Genomic DNA, 12,914 nt, shown 5'->3' with positions numbered 1-12,914 from the left:
CACGTGCACAAACGCACACAGTTGGTGGCAGACGAGTGGACTGCTGGTCTGGCTGTCAGACTACATCCACACAACCAAATGTCCAACTGTTCACAGGAAGCATGCAGAGGGGAGCGGTGGGTGTCTGGTCAGCCAGATTAGAAGCTGGCTCTTGGGCCTTGTAGTAGTCGCAGACTGACAGGCACGAGCAGGTGAAGGAAACAGAGCTTTATGACTAAAAATAACAGCAGACAGACAGACAGAAGTCCCTGAAAGTGATAGATGAAGGAATTCTTCTGTCAATTTAAAGTCTTTTTTTGCTGTGTGGCTCAAGGGATGGTACTGTAATGTCAGCCATTTGGTCCCTGGCCAGGACTGAAATAATCTCAACAACTACTGGATGGATTTCCATGAAATTTTGTACAGGCATTCATTGTCCACAGAGGATGAATCCTAATGAATTTGGTGATCCCCTAACTTTTCCTCTAGCTCATTGGATGGATTAAATGGAAATTTGCTACATATATTTACTGTCTTTGGTGCCTTGTCCACACGTACACCGGAATTTTTAAAAACACAGCTTTTCCTATGCGTTTCTGCCTTTTGTCCACACGCAAACAGAGTTTGCAGCGGGTGTCTGGTCAAAGAGTTTGCGTGTGGCATTTTCAGCCCCTGTGATTGTGCCCGGTAGACCTGTTCAGTAATCCATCCAACATTACATTTCAACAATGCTTTGGTTAATTATGGTTATTTTTAGGCACAAAATCCAGTTGGTTATGGTTAGATAAAGATTATTTTTTGGCTTAAAACACCCCACTGTAAATACAGTGAAGTCTCAGTAAAAAACCAACCGCTTTTTGTGTCACTGTCCTCAAAAGAAAACGCAGCAATGGGTTGCAAAAAAACAATCACATTTGGTGACTAAAAAGCTGCCGAAAACGCAGCACTGACTGCCTAAAAAGCAACCAATTCTGCTGTTTGCTGGTCTCCAACAGTGATCTCCAGCTTGGCAGGCATCTTACTCTGGCACACCATCCACCATACCCCCCACCTCCTGAAAAGCTTATATACTATGTCATTTAGAAACACTAATATGATGCAAATAAAATGTACAAATGTAATATAAATGAGGTTTGCAGAAACGTTCAGTGCAAACATTTTCTTCGGGCGACTGGGCTGCAAATTTGAAATTGCATAACCAATGATATTCCCATCAGCCTCAGCTGTATTTCCTGTTTAGTGCCAATTAGCATAACTAGCATGCTCACTTACTAAACTACGACATAGAAAACATTAAACCTGCTTAGGACTAGCATGTTAGCATTGTTACTATTATTATTTAAGCATGCACACAATAGCAGTCTACTCAAACCGCTGCTGTGCCAAAGTTCAACCTCATCAAATAGCAAGAAAGGCTGCAGCCAGTCAGCTGCACAAAGCTAACTTTCCTTGAGGCACCTCACATATTTTCCCAGCATAAATATAAAGTTGCATGTCCAGTCCAGTCCTAGCCTGGTCCTTGTGTGTTGTTGTTTCCTTTTATATACCCTATGGACATTTCCCAGGGCACATTGCATTGTTTTGCAGGGATTAAAATTCACTGAAGATTATATCTGCTCCAGCACTGCAGAACAATGCTGGGGGGTGTGGGTGTCTCCCTGTCACAGCCCAGTAACATGGCTGCCCACCCATTCTGATCACAGCCTGTGGCATGCCATGAGTCCAATTAAAGGCTGATCCATAAGAAAAACTCACAGCCCCGTATGTAGCTGTGCGCCCTCTTGCACTCCAGTATGTGCATGTTTTTTTCTTTAAAGGTGCCTGATACAGCCGTGGACGGCAGAGATGGTCACTCTGCCAAAAGGAAGAATGATCCTATGGATATTTTCTATCTACTATCTGTGTGTTTATACCTTATTTATTAGACCCCAGAGAAAACCACTCTATCATCCCAGTTTAATTTCATATTGTGCAATAAGATATGCTGCTCTCAGTGCTTTTCTTTAAGCTGTCTCTGGAAAACTTTCTGAGTCAGCAGAGAGAAACGCAGGCTCGCAGAGCTTCAGAGCAGCAAGCTTTTCCACGGCGGCAGAGCTAGCTGGGAACACAGGATCTGATCCGTGAATGGCCCTCAGTGCAATCTAGAGTAACAATGTGGCTCATCCATGAAAACCTTCATTGTCTTTGCCCCCAGTCTCAGAGGAGTCGCTGCACAAAGAGGGGTTTGTCACAGTGACCGGCCTCTCGCCATTCATACTGCAAACAAGTCAAATTTACCGCTTAAAGGTGATACATGAAGGAGGGTTTGTAAACGTCATCATTCAGATGTGAGCTGTTTCTCTTTTTAAATCTTGCTGCATGTGGAAAATTACAAAGGAAGGGTTTGTCAGTGGAAATCATTGCAGCAGCATAGAGCGGATAATTACGACTGCTTGCATATGACTGTCATGTCTGTGATACGCTGCATTATTTAAACGGTCCCATTGTGCATCACTATGAAAACCCTACACTTGTGGCTTGTAAGTCAGAAAGGCAGAGTGAAACAGTAGCAGACAGACATAAATACAGACAGACAGAGCAGAGGCCACAGGCTTTTCTTTCCTTTTTTTTTTTAGCCTTATTCTACATGCGTTTTGATGTACTTGTTTTTGTTTGTACTGCTTAGACTTTTGTGTGTTACAAATGAATAACTATGTCTGTTTAAAACACTTCTTCATTTACTTTTCTACTTACCTGGTCTTAAAGATTAACCCAAAATCATCTGTCAAGCAAACAGTCTTAATAGGTGCGTTTCCATTCACCTCTATTTATGCACATTTTCATGTTGTGTGTAAACCCCCCTGCCCCAAAAATTAAGTGAAATCCAAAACATTCACAAAAACCTTAAAACATTGTGGAAAACAAAGCAATGTAAACAGATTCAGTGAATAATGACATACCATCATCACATGGGCCACAGCTAGCTCCTTTCAGTATTTCTGGATGGCTTTTCTCTCTCTCTTTCTCTCTTTTCCAATGTACTTTCCATAATTTTACATCCATTGTTTTCCTTTGTTTGAGGTTTGACTGGTGCTTTTCTTCTGTGGTGGTAAAATGGCATCTGACTGGGGAATTTGTGCCACCTACTGCATATCTCTATGAACTCCCAATATTCACATAACAGTAGTGGATTGAAAAGCACAGAAAATTTGCATTTTCTTTTGCTGATGATATATGGTTTAATTCAGGTTGCAAAGTTGAGTGACCAAAATTCAATGTCAGGAAAACATCAAATACCAATGTCAATTTGACTTAGAATACTGACAGCAAATGGATATTTTGTTAGTTTTGAGTTAAGTTGTTGATTAACCAAAATCCAGCATCTTCCAAGTGCCTCGTGCCAACGTCATCTCAACGTAGAAAAACAGCATTTAGTGGCAACACAACATCTGCAAAACCTCATAGTGTTATCATCCAACCATGTGAAATGCAACATTGTTAGACATTTAAAATGCAGGCAACCTGACTTTTATTCCAACCAGAATTTTAACATCTATCCAAAGTAAGAGTCCAAAGTCTTTCTGAGGCCATGTTGAGGTCTGGAAGGTTCATAAAGCTGAGGGGAAGTGCAGTTGCAGGAGATGCGCAACGTCTTTTACATTTTATGTAATCTTTTGATCAATCGTCAGGATGGAAATATTGATTATAGCAGCTTTAAGTCAATAAGAAGTCCTTCAGGTGCTCAGAAAAAGAAATCTGAATATCTATAATTCTGTGACAAATGAGAAAACTGTCTGCTGAGGGAAATTGTGATACAATCTAAAGCATAAAACAGCCACTAAATGGACCTTTCAGTGAAATTCAAAATAATAATAATAATAATCTGCCACTCAATGTTCACTCGTATAAGGGGACAACAACAACAGCTACTTCTGACTGAAACTGACCAGAGATTTTTAATTTTTTTCCCCCTGGTACTCGCCGCCACTGTCTCAGCCGCAGGTGGCTGCTGCCATGAAGCCTCACACACTTCACACCGAGAAGACGGCCAGCGAGACCGCAGGCCATGTGACAACATTTTTGTTGTAACTGCTCCGCACTCTCCCACCCTCTGCAGCATTTCATTATTTCCAAACCCATGAGCTCAAACAATTTGTCTGTTCAGCTCAGTCAGCTGTGGCCTTTGAAGTGAGCTCCCCGGTGCTGCGTTCGTGTTCATTAGCTAACAATCAGTGTTTTTGGAGAGGAGGAGGACGAGGGTGGGAGCACAAAACAGAAGTGGCCACCTCTCTTTTCTTCAATGAGAATTAATAAATCATGCAAGGTAACAACACAACCGATACACTGGGAGCAAGGAAGAAAACCGGCTTTTTTACAAGAATAGTTTCTAAAGGTTAGAGTTTGATGCAGAGACCCATCCTGACTTTAACATCTTTGGGTGGGGTCTTAAAGAATGTTGAAAGGACCCGCTGCTGTTTTACAAGGTAACAAAACTAAACACATTTGCTGACGGATTCATTAAGTGTGAAAAAATGCCCCTTGCGGCCATCTGCCAAAAACTTAAGAAAGGGAAAAAGGAGAGGTAACCTTAGCCCACCAACACGGCGTTATTTACCCGCACTGCCTGCACAAACATGCAGATGGTAGCAGTGATGGATTAGGCCGGGGTTATCCCAGTCAGGCAACGCAGCGATAATAGAGTGAGTGCTTTTGGGCCGAGGCGACATGGACACTGAAGTGATGAAAGTGAAGTCCAAGAAGGGAGATTTCTGCCCAACATGCCACAGAGGATTAAGTATCTGGTTTCTCCTTCTGCTCTTAATCTGGACCAGAGGGGGCGACTGTCACTTTACTGAACAACACATATTGATAGTGTTGGTGTCACCTCCAAAGCCAGGTTAACGCCGGGGATTAAACATGGGCACTTAGAGTGGAAGGGGCTCGGATTAGGGATGCCATTGTGAATTCCTTTGTAAATGTTTTGAGGGTGTAATTTCAGTGTGATAAATTCACATAATTCAAGGAGGCACATCTTACTCTCTGAACGGTGACAGCAGGGAGTTGTGGGTGGTCAGCGGCTGTCCGGTCAATGCAGGCGTGATAAAAAACCAAGCAGAGTCGCTCGCTTCACTCTGTGAACCGGTGATGAAGAGGGTGCTGAGTTAGACAGGATGGAGAGCGGTGTGAAATGGGTCAGTTAGTTGCTATCACAGGTGTGGACAGTGGAAGAGGCTGAAGGTGACAGAGACTGATGGTCACCAGCCTGAAAGACTGAAACATCTTTAACTTGACTGGGGGAGACAAAAAAAGACCTTGTTTGGCTCTGTCAGGTGAAAAATATGTATATCTTTTTAAAAAAAAAGTAGGCTTGTGTGCACAACCTCAAAATATATTTGACAGTGTCAAAAAGGTGCATGGTATAGGTGAAGATCAGAAAAGAGAAATACCACTGGCACTCATGAGACATCATTTATTTATTTAGGGCAAGCATGGACACAAACGCGTTTTAAAGTGTTCTTGTCCACGTTTGCCCTAAACAGGTAGGGAAGTCTTATGAGTGTCAGTGGTATTTCTCTTTTCTAGCTCTGTAAGTTGCCATATGTCATCCTGAAAACTTACTTATAAAAACTGATGGATGCCACAATAGTAAAAAAAGATGGCAGATCCTCAATGGACCTTTTCAAGTACTGTTTCCAAGGTCAAGAATCAACTTTTAATTTCAACTGTGACATTAAATATTTTACAATAATTGCAAAATGATGTAATGTGCTAACAGGAAAAGTGGTAAAAGAGGAACATAAAGACTCTAACCAACAGTGACTCAAAGACTGTGAAGATGATATTTTCTCATCACTACAAACTGGGAGCTAAAAAATGACACACACTAAACATTCATCAAACAGGTACATCCTGCAGAGGGCCTCTACTCTTTTGTAAAATATGTTTGTAATTTAGTTACCCTACATGTAGGGTGGCCAACGAGGGCAAATGTACTGTAACGGCCTCAAAAATGTCAGTTAGGTGAAATGTGTTGCAGTTTAACTGTTTTAAATGAGACTGAAGTGTTTGCTGCTTTTGCACTGCTGAGTGCCTCTCGTTTAAAATACTTCAACTCAGAGAGGAAAAAGAGGCCACTGTCAAATGGTGGTTTTTCAGCTGTCCAATCAAATGAATTCAGAAGCGATCCTACTATGATGGCGACAGCAAGTGGTAGCACGCATGGTTTGTGTGAGGCTAACTAGCTCACTTTCATTGTCAACCTAGGCAAGATGCAAGACATATCTGAACAAATTGCAGCTTAAACTACTTTCTAACATTATTACAACCATAAATAGGCCTGACGACCGACAGCAGATTGTCATACTGTCTGCAGGTCTTCCTAAAACAAGCCTTGAATCGACTATTCTCCAGGCGAAGCTCCTGGACCAGCTGGTGCCACTTCCTGTCATTTTTCCTCTTTCTGAGGGTCTCATGTGCCCAAACAGATCTATGTTTCCTAGTGTTCAGTCCCCAGGTGCCCTCCACCTGTCCAGGTTTTATAAAGACTTTAAGGCATATTATATTTACACAATATTCATCTAAAAAAAAAGAACTGATGCAAATTCAAGAACTTAATAAAGGATAAAGATCAATCTCACTCTCTAAAATTAAAATCCTCATACACAAAAGTGCAATAGTGATGGTCTTTTATTGCAAACAAAGAAACAAAATACAATCTAGCGCACTTTCATCTCTGATTCCTGTGAGACATCAATCATTCAAACAACATACAAAATAATTGGTCAGAAACTCTCAAGAACAAATATAAAATGCAGTGAAAACAGGCTCGCCCTCTACATTATCATGAGCTCCTCGAACGCACGTAAGATAAACTAATACTCTGTGAAAATTACAGACCTCATACAAAAAAATATGATTTTTTCAATAATAATTAAAAAAAAACAGCCAGCATATTTACAGGACAATAATATTTTCTACGAATCTGGCTTGCCTAAATTCCCAGTGAAACTTTCCTTATTACAATTTTCTCAGTAACTAACTTGTTACACGTGTCCTTTCAAAGTGTATAAGGCGTGACAATTGACCTTTTGTCTATCTGACATTTTTATAAATCTTAAATATCAAGATGGCAGACATATTAAGAGACCAGTCAGTCCTCCTCTTTCATGATATTAATATCCTTTATATTAATGCTTGTCATTTTTCAAAGTTTCTGTGCATTGCTCAGCCCTTCTAAGGCACTGACTATTCAGTAGGGGAGTCCAGAACAAACTGTACACGAGCGTATAAATCAAACTGAGAGAACCCTACGCTAAACTATCAGCAATATGTACAAGTGTATAAACATTAGTGATGAGAAATAATGAAAGTAGCAAATAACTTAATTTACATGCAACCAGTTTGAAGAACTTTACAAAAACATTCATCACTTCAGCTCATATTTGCCAAACACTCTTTAAGAGATGAAACGCAGACCGAAAGTTCATTTTCAGAGCGGAAACAGCAGTTTGCATGGAGCGACTTTACCAAATAAAGCTATGAATCAGTCATATATGAAAAAAAGAGTCTGTGCACGCTGACACCGATGTGCTATATATCACCGACTTTGCGCACTTGTTGCCAAGTGCAATGAGAAAAAAAAAAAGTTAATTAAAAAGCTGAAGGTTTGAGTTGAGGACTGCTCTTCGAATGTGGGCTGCAGAGGCAGATGTGTGGAGGCAGGGTGCGTGTGTGCGATGATGAGAGTGAGAGCGAGATTATTTTCAGACATCTTTAGACCAAAGTCTTGGCATGGGAGAAGGAGGGTGGAGAAGGGTTAAAAAAAGAAAAAAAAGTGCAGCCACATTCTATAAAACCCCAATAAGAAAGACCTCAGAGTACACCCTCCCCCATCCTGACCTGACTGTAATACACATATATGACTCCGAATTCGAGCAACAAACACCCTGATTGACTAAACAGAGATCTTTCCAAAAAGGGTTATGTTTTCCCTTTCATGTGAGGCCAATTTGATCCATGTATCATTCCCGAGGAAACAAAAAAGAAACACTAAGTGGAAAAGGTGGAATCAAGCCGTGAGAGATGAGATCATTCATGATGTCAACTCTTTTTGTTTTTTGTGTCGCTGCGTTTGTTGTTCATAGGAAAAAAACCAAATCCCTTTGGGAACCATTACACAGACAGCTCCAACCTAGATGTTTCTTCACCAATTTTTTCACTCATGGATTAAATTTCTACTTTCCATGATCGCTGTGTATCCTCAGAGGAGCTGCCGAAGAGCCAAACCCCAACATTATAGCCTGTTCTGTGATCAGTAGTGATGTCAGCCGCTCACAATGTTTCCAACTGTGCTGTGAGGTATTCGCGCAATCATACTTCAAACGCTCACAAACTAAATCTGAAGGATCAGTTTATTAGTGCTCCTTTTTTTCTAAGCTCTCTGACCTTTTTTTTTTTGCCTTTCACCATCATGAATCACGACTGCGGAGTGTCGAGCGGGAGCAGTGAAACTGTTGGTGGTTTATGGAGCCACATAGCGTCGGATGATGACAGCTGTGATAGTCACATCTGGTATTTATATCTCATTGCTTTGATCCCACGTTTAAAATAAAAACTATAATGACCAATTGGTGTTTGTGTGCAGACAGAAATCAGAGGATACAGAGGAGGCAAAATGGGATAGACAGTGAGGCAGCCTGTTATCATGGATAAGTGGAGAGGGCCCAAGCCTGGTAGGCCTCCTTTGATGTTTGCTGACAACTGTAATAACCGAGCTGCGCTTTTAAACGGCAAGAAAGTGACTGGATTAACACATTTCAGTAAGATTTTCATGAGATCAAATTTTTAGTTTTAATAATATTTATCTTCTCCACCCTGTCGTGACTGCAAACTTATCCTTAAACTTGATTTAAAATCATTTTGAGAAATCTTTTTATCTTTGCACCTCTTGTTGACAGTTTTGCTATTCTTAATGATTTTTATTTGAAATAATAATTTTACCTTTAATATCTCATCATTGTACTTATTAATTGTAGTTCAGTATATTTAATTGCTCTCTAAAGCACTTTAAATTGTCCTGTTGAAATGTTCCATGCAAATAAAGCTGCCTTACCTACCTTTCTTGCGACAGTATTTAAGTCTCTATGGTCCAAATCACAATGTTTATTTACAATCACTTCTGCATAGAAAACACTCGCATGACGTACATAAAATCAAATGGCACGGAGCAAGTGCTTTCTGAGTTGATTCGATTTTAGCCACCTAAAAAAAACTAAGTTTACGCTTATATTTAGAATATTTTCACCACCTGACCTTGCTGATTATAGCAGTTACATTAAGACTGCCAAACTACACAGACAGTAGTTAACAGTAATATTACTAAGCAGAACACAGGAGTTGCACGTCTACCAGATAGGTTAGTGTGCAAGGTAAAGAGGAGAAAATATTCCAAATATAGTGTACACTTACACTCATATGATTTTTTAGGTGCTTACTTTTGGTTCATCAAAGATGCTAGCAGAGCAACACAGTACATAAAACAAGCCGCAGTTAACTCTATATCTTTAAACGTTAAAGTTTTGGCTAAAAGGACAACTGAAATAAACAAGTTTGCCGATTTTACATTTCTCAGCCGTTTAAATCTATTGCCAACTGTCAACATTTAAGTGACTGTCATTGTTTGCATGACGTTACAGTGCTTCGGCCTACAGACTGTTTCACTGCTGTTCTGTTGCTAGGGCAACGGCTTTGGTCCCTGTTTACTTCCTATTAGCTACAACGGGACCCATTTAGCATGTTGTACAGCCATTCCCACACTAGATCGCCTTCCTAAACAAGATGGATTCAGAAAAAACAATGCCTGCATGTAGTCCAGCACAATTTTATGTTATTAATGTCAGCCTCACTATTTGCATTCCTTTACACTGAGTCAGAGCTGTGATAAGTTGCGGCTGTTTCCTATCGCTGCTGTTTCAAAACTTATTCCACGAGCAAGATGGGCTGGCTTTTATTGTGAAGCACCTACGAGGAAGTATTTGTCACTGTGGTTAGAGCTGTCTGTGACTGTTCATTAAAAATGTTTCAACAAAACAAGACATCTTTTTCATCTTTTTTTTGTTGGCCAATCATTCTTACTGTTTATAAGCCACTAATGGAAGTAGAAGGAGCAGTGAGCAGGTATTAAGCTGCAGGTGACAAGAAGCACACCTGCTGTTGTGTAAAAACTCCTGAAATCCAATTGCAGTTGCAATTATTTGTGACTGACATCTTTATTAAAAAGTCAGTTTGTTTGGCTGCATCAGAAACACCAGTTTCTTCTCTTGGAAAGAATCTGCTTGCAGAGTGTTTTCTACTTTGAAACCTGAGCGAATTGGCTTGATTTCTCACAAAAACAGGGACAAAGGTAATAAATAATGTAATAAGAAATGGCCCAAAAATTAGTGAGAAATGTATGAAAATTTAACATAAAATGACCTGAAATTAGCACAAAGAAAAAAAGAACAAAAGCAGGAAATGACTGCTTTAAATATTGTTTTCTTGATGTTGATATATGTACTTTTCTAGTTATTTGATTTTTTCCCCCCAGTGATTCTCTCTCTTTTTCTTAAAGCAGATTTTCAGGTCATTTTCACATTTATTTTTTAAATTTTTTTGGCAGTTTGCGATACATTTCATGCCAAGTTGCTCATTGTTTTTTCTCCTAATTTTTTGAAAGAAATCAAACCAATGTGCTCACATTTAAGAGGTTTAAATACTTGTAAAAGGCGTCTGAATGCGGCACAAGGAAACTGATGTCCATCCAGGTTTCAAAGGGTTAAACCACACGTGCTGGTACTGCAGTAACCATGAATGTAGCAAAATCAACAAGGACAGAAATCTTAAAGATTACAACTTTGACAAAAGAGACATTTGTAAAATAAATCAGCTAAACTGAAGCTGTGGTAGTTCCAGTGGCCTCTCTCTCTGTCAGGTGACAGTGTTACCATTCCATGAATAATTTACAAAAAATACTGTGAGTCTGCAAAGGCCACTGAAGAACTTAATCAGAGGTTTACCAGGGCTTTTCTTTGTACTGTACTAGCATCAGTCAGTTTACTTTTCCCTCAAAACAATGCAATTCTCCCTTTTAATCATGTGACTGGTGAACCTTCCCTTTAACTTGATGATACGCGTTGTTTTTTTTTTTTTTAAGCATGCAGTATAATTTGTTTAAATACTGGTTGCAGCCATGATGAACATTTCAACAGTATGAAAACGCTGTAAGCAATTGAGGGGCCGTTGTGAAAATGCCACAGAAGTCGCGAGGTTTTATGGGAGCTCAGTCGGTCAGGGGTATAAATACTTCACTAACAAGGGTTTGAACACCTGACCTGTGACCTGCGTTAAAGACAGGTGCAAACACAAACAAGTGGAATACAAAACCTCATTCACATCAGTTGAAACTTCACTGTATGCCAAAGCCTCTTAAGCTGACACAGATGCTATCACTGTTCCAGCTTATTTGTAGCTCCTTGAAATGCTACAGAAGTGAAATACAATCCACACACGTCCTTAAGGTTAAGTGGTTACAATCAAGGCAGAGCAGTATTGTTCAAAGAGCTCATTGTGAAACTGAGCTGAGAAGTTGTATCCATCCTTTAACTGAAATGACACTTTTAATGATATTTATATCTGTCACTTGTTAAATCATTCTCAGTCAGTCATTTGGCCGTTTTTTTTCCTTCACCTGTTCCCTCAGACGTACCACTCCCTGCGTGAGATCACAGATCCGTCCATGTGGGACACATAGTCGCTGTCTGTACCATTGTCATAGCAGTCCTCCGGGAGGTAGGGGGAGCCGTTGTTCACTATGGTGCTGTGCACAGGAGGCCCACACGGGTGCATGTTTTGGGTGTTGTAGTGATCTGGGTAGTAGTTTCCCTCCTTGTGACCCCTGTGGCCGTCCCCCCTGTCAGCCCAGTCATCCCTATCCTTGTGGTCAGGGGTGTAGTCCGGGTAAATGATGTCTCCACCCAGTTTGGGTTTCAGCTCCTGGCTGCCTTTGCTCGTCTTATCTCCGTAGACCTCCTGCAGCTCATGAGGCTGCAGCACGTCCAGCTGAGACTCCTTCTGCATGTCGGAGGGCCCCAGGTACTGTTTGGTGTAGTAGTCTCCTCTGAAGGTCCTGCGCTGACGCATGTAGCAGGCGCCACCAAGGATCAGCAAGAGAATCAGGAATAAGACTCCACCAACAGCCCCGCCGACTATAGTACCCAAGCTGCTGTCAGGAAAGGAGGCCAGGGTTGGGGAGGTGAACAGGGCTCTCCGCTGATCATCAGCAGTGCCGGTTCGAGAGGTGTCGTGGAGGAGGGATGCGGTGGTGCTGGGGGCAGCCGTGGTGGGGGGAGGATCTGCAGAGCGAACATGATGGAAAGATTTAAACAGGGAGGAGGGACAGCAGATCGAGTGAGGAGTCATAAAAATAAAGAGGAGAAAGACCACACTTTATGTTCTGTAACGATTGGCGAAGCAAGTGTGAATGGTTCTTCGATTAATTTATAGCAACACGGTGCAGTGTTGGAGCAGAGGCATGCCTCTCCTGAGACTAAAGAATCTGTTGAAAGCTGTGCTGTAGAGCAAAAAGGAGGAAATGAGAGGGGCAGAGAGAGGTTAAGTGCTACATGTCGTTGTGTGTGTGTGTGCAGGAGAGAGAGACGTAGAGGGATCGGAGGACAGATGACATGCACTCATGAGCATCTGAGTGAGTGTGATTGGCTCCCTCTGCTTTCTTCTTAAGCCCTGCTGTGGGGAAGTCATGTGAGAAGATGAAACACTGTGTGATCGATGTGAGGTTCCTGCATCTGATTTGTCCTCCAGTGGCCGGCGTTTGTGATTGCAGCCAGAGTCGGGGAGGAAAGGAGGGCGGCAAGGAGCTCAAGGTCGGGATGAGAGTCTCCATTTTGACCTCCAGCCTCTGG

At 41.3% G+C, this 12,914-nt stretch overlaps 1 protein-coding gene across 2 annotated transcripts in view; it reads right to left on the bottom strand.

The window, feature by feature from the left end:
* Window positions 1-6,627: 6,627 nt before the first annotated feature.
* Window positions 6,628-12,914, bottom strand: part of nectin3a (nectin cell adhesion molecule 3a) — a 46,903-nt gene continuing 40,616 nt past the window's right edge. For both annotated transcript variants that reach the window (XM_042486055.2, XM_042486054.2), the window contains exon 6: window positions 6,628-12,347. In XM_042486055.2, the coding sequence (XP_042341989.1) occupies window positions 11,692-12,347 (656 nt within the window). In that variant the 3' untranslated portion in view covers window positions 6,628-11,691. The remainder of the gene's footprint in view (window positions 12,348-12,914) is intronic.

The sequence above is a fragment of the Plectropomus leopardus genome, chromosome 6 (assembly GCF_026936395.1).
Source record: "Plectropomus leopardus strain MGB_pleo_1.0 chromosome 6, ASM2693639v1, whole genome shotgun sequence".
In the NCBI taxonomy this organism is placed as follows: Eukaryota; Metazoa; Chordata; class Actinopteri; order Perciformes; family Serranidae; genus Plectropomus; species Plectropomus leopardus.
Note: the sequence above shows the minus strand (reverse complement) of the source record. Positions and strands in the feature narration are given on the sequence as shown.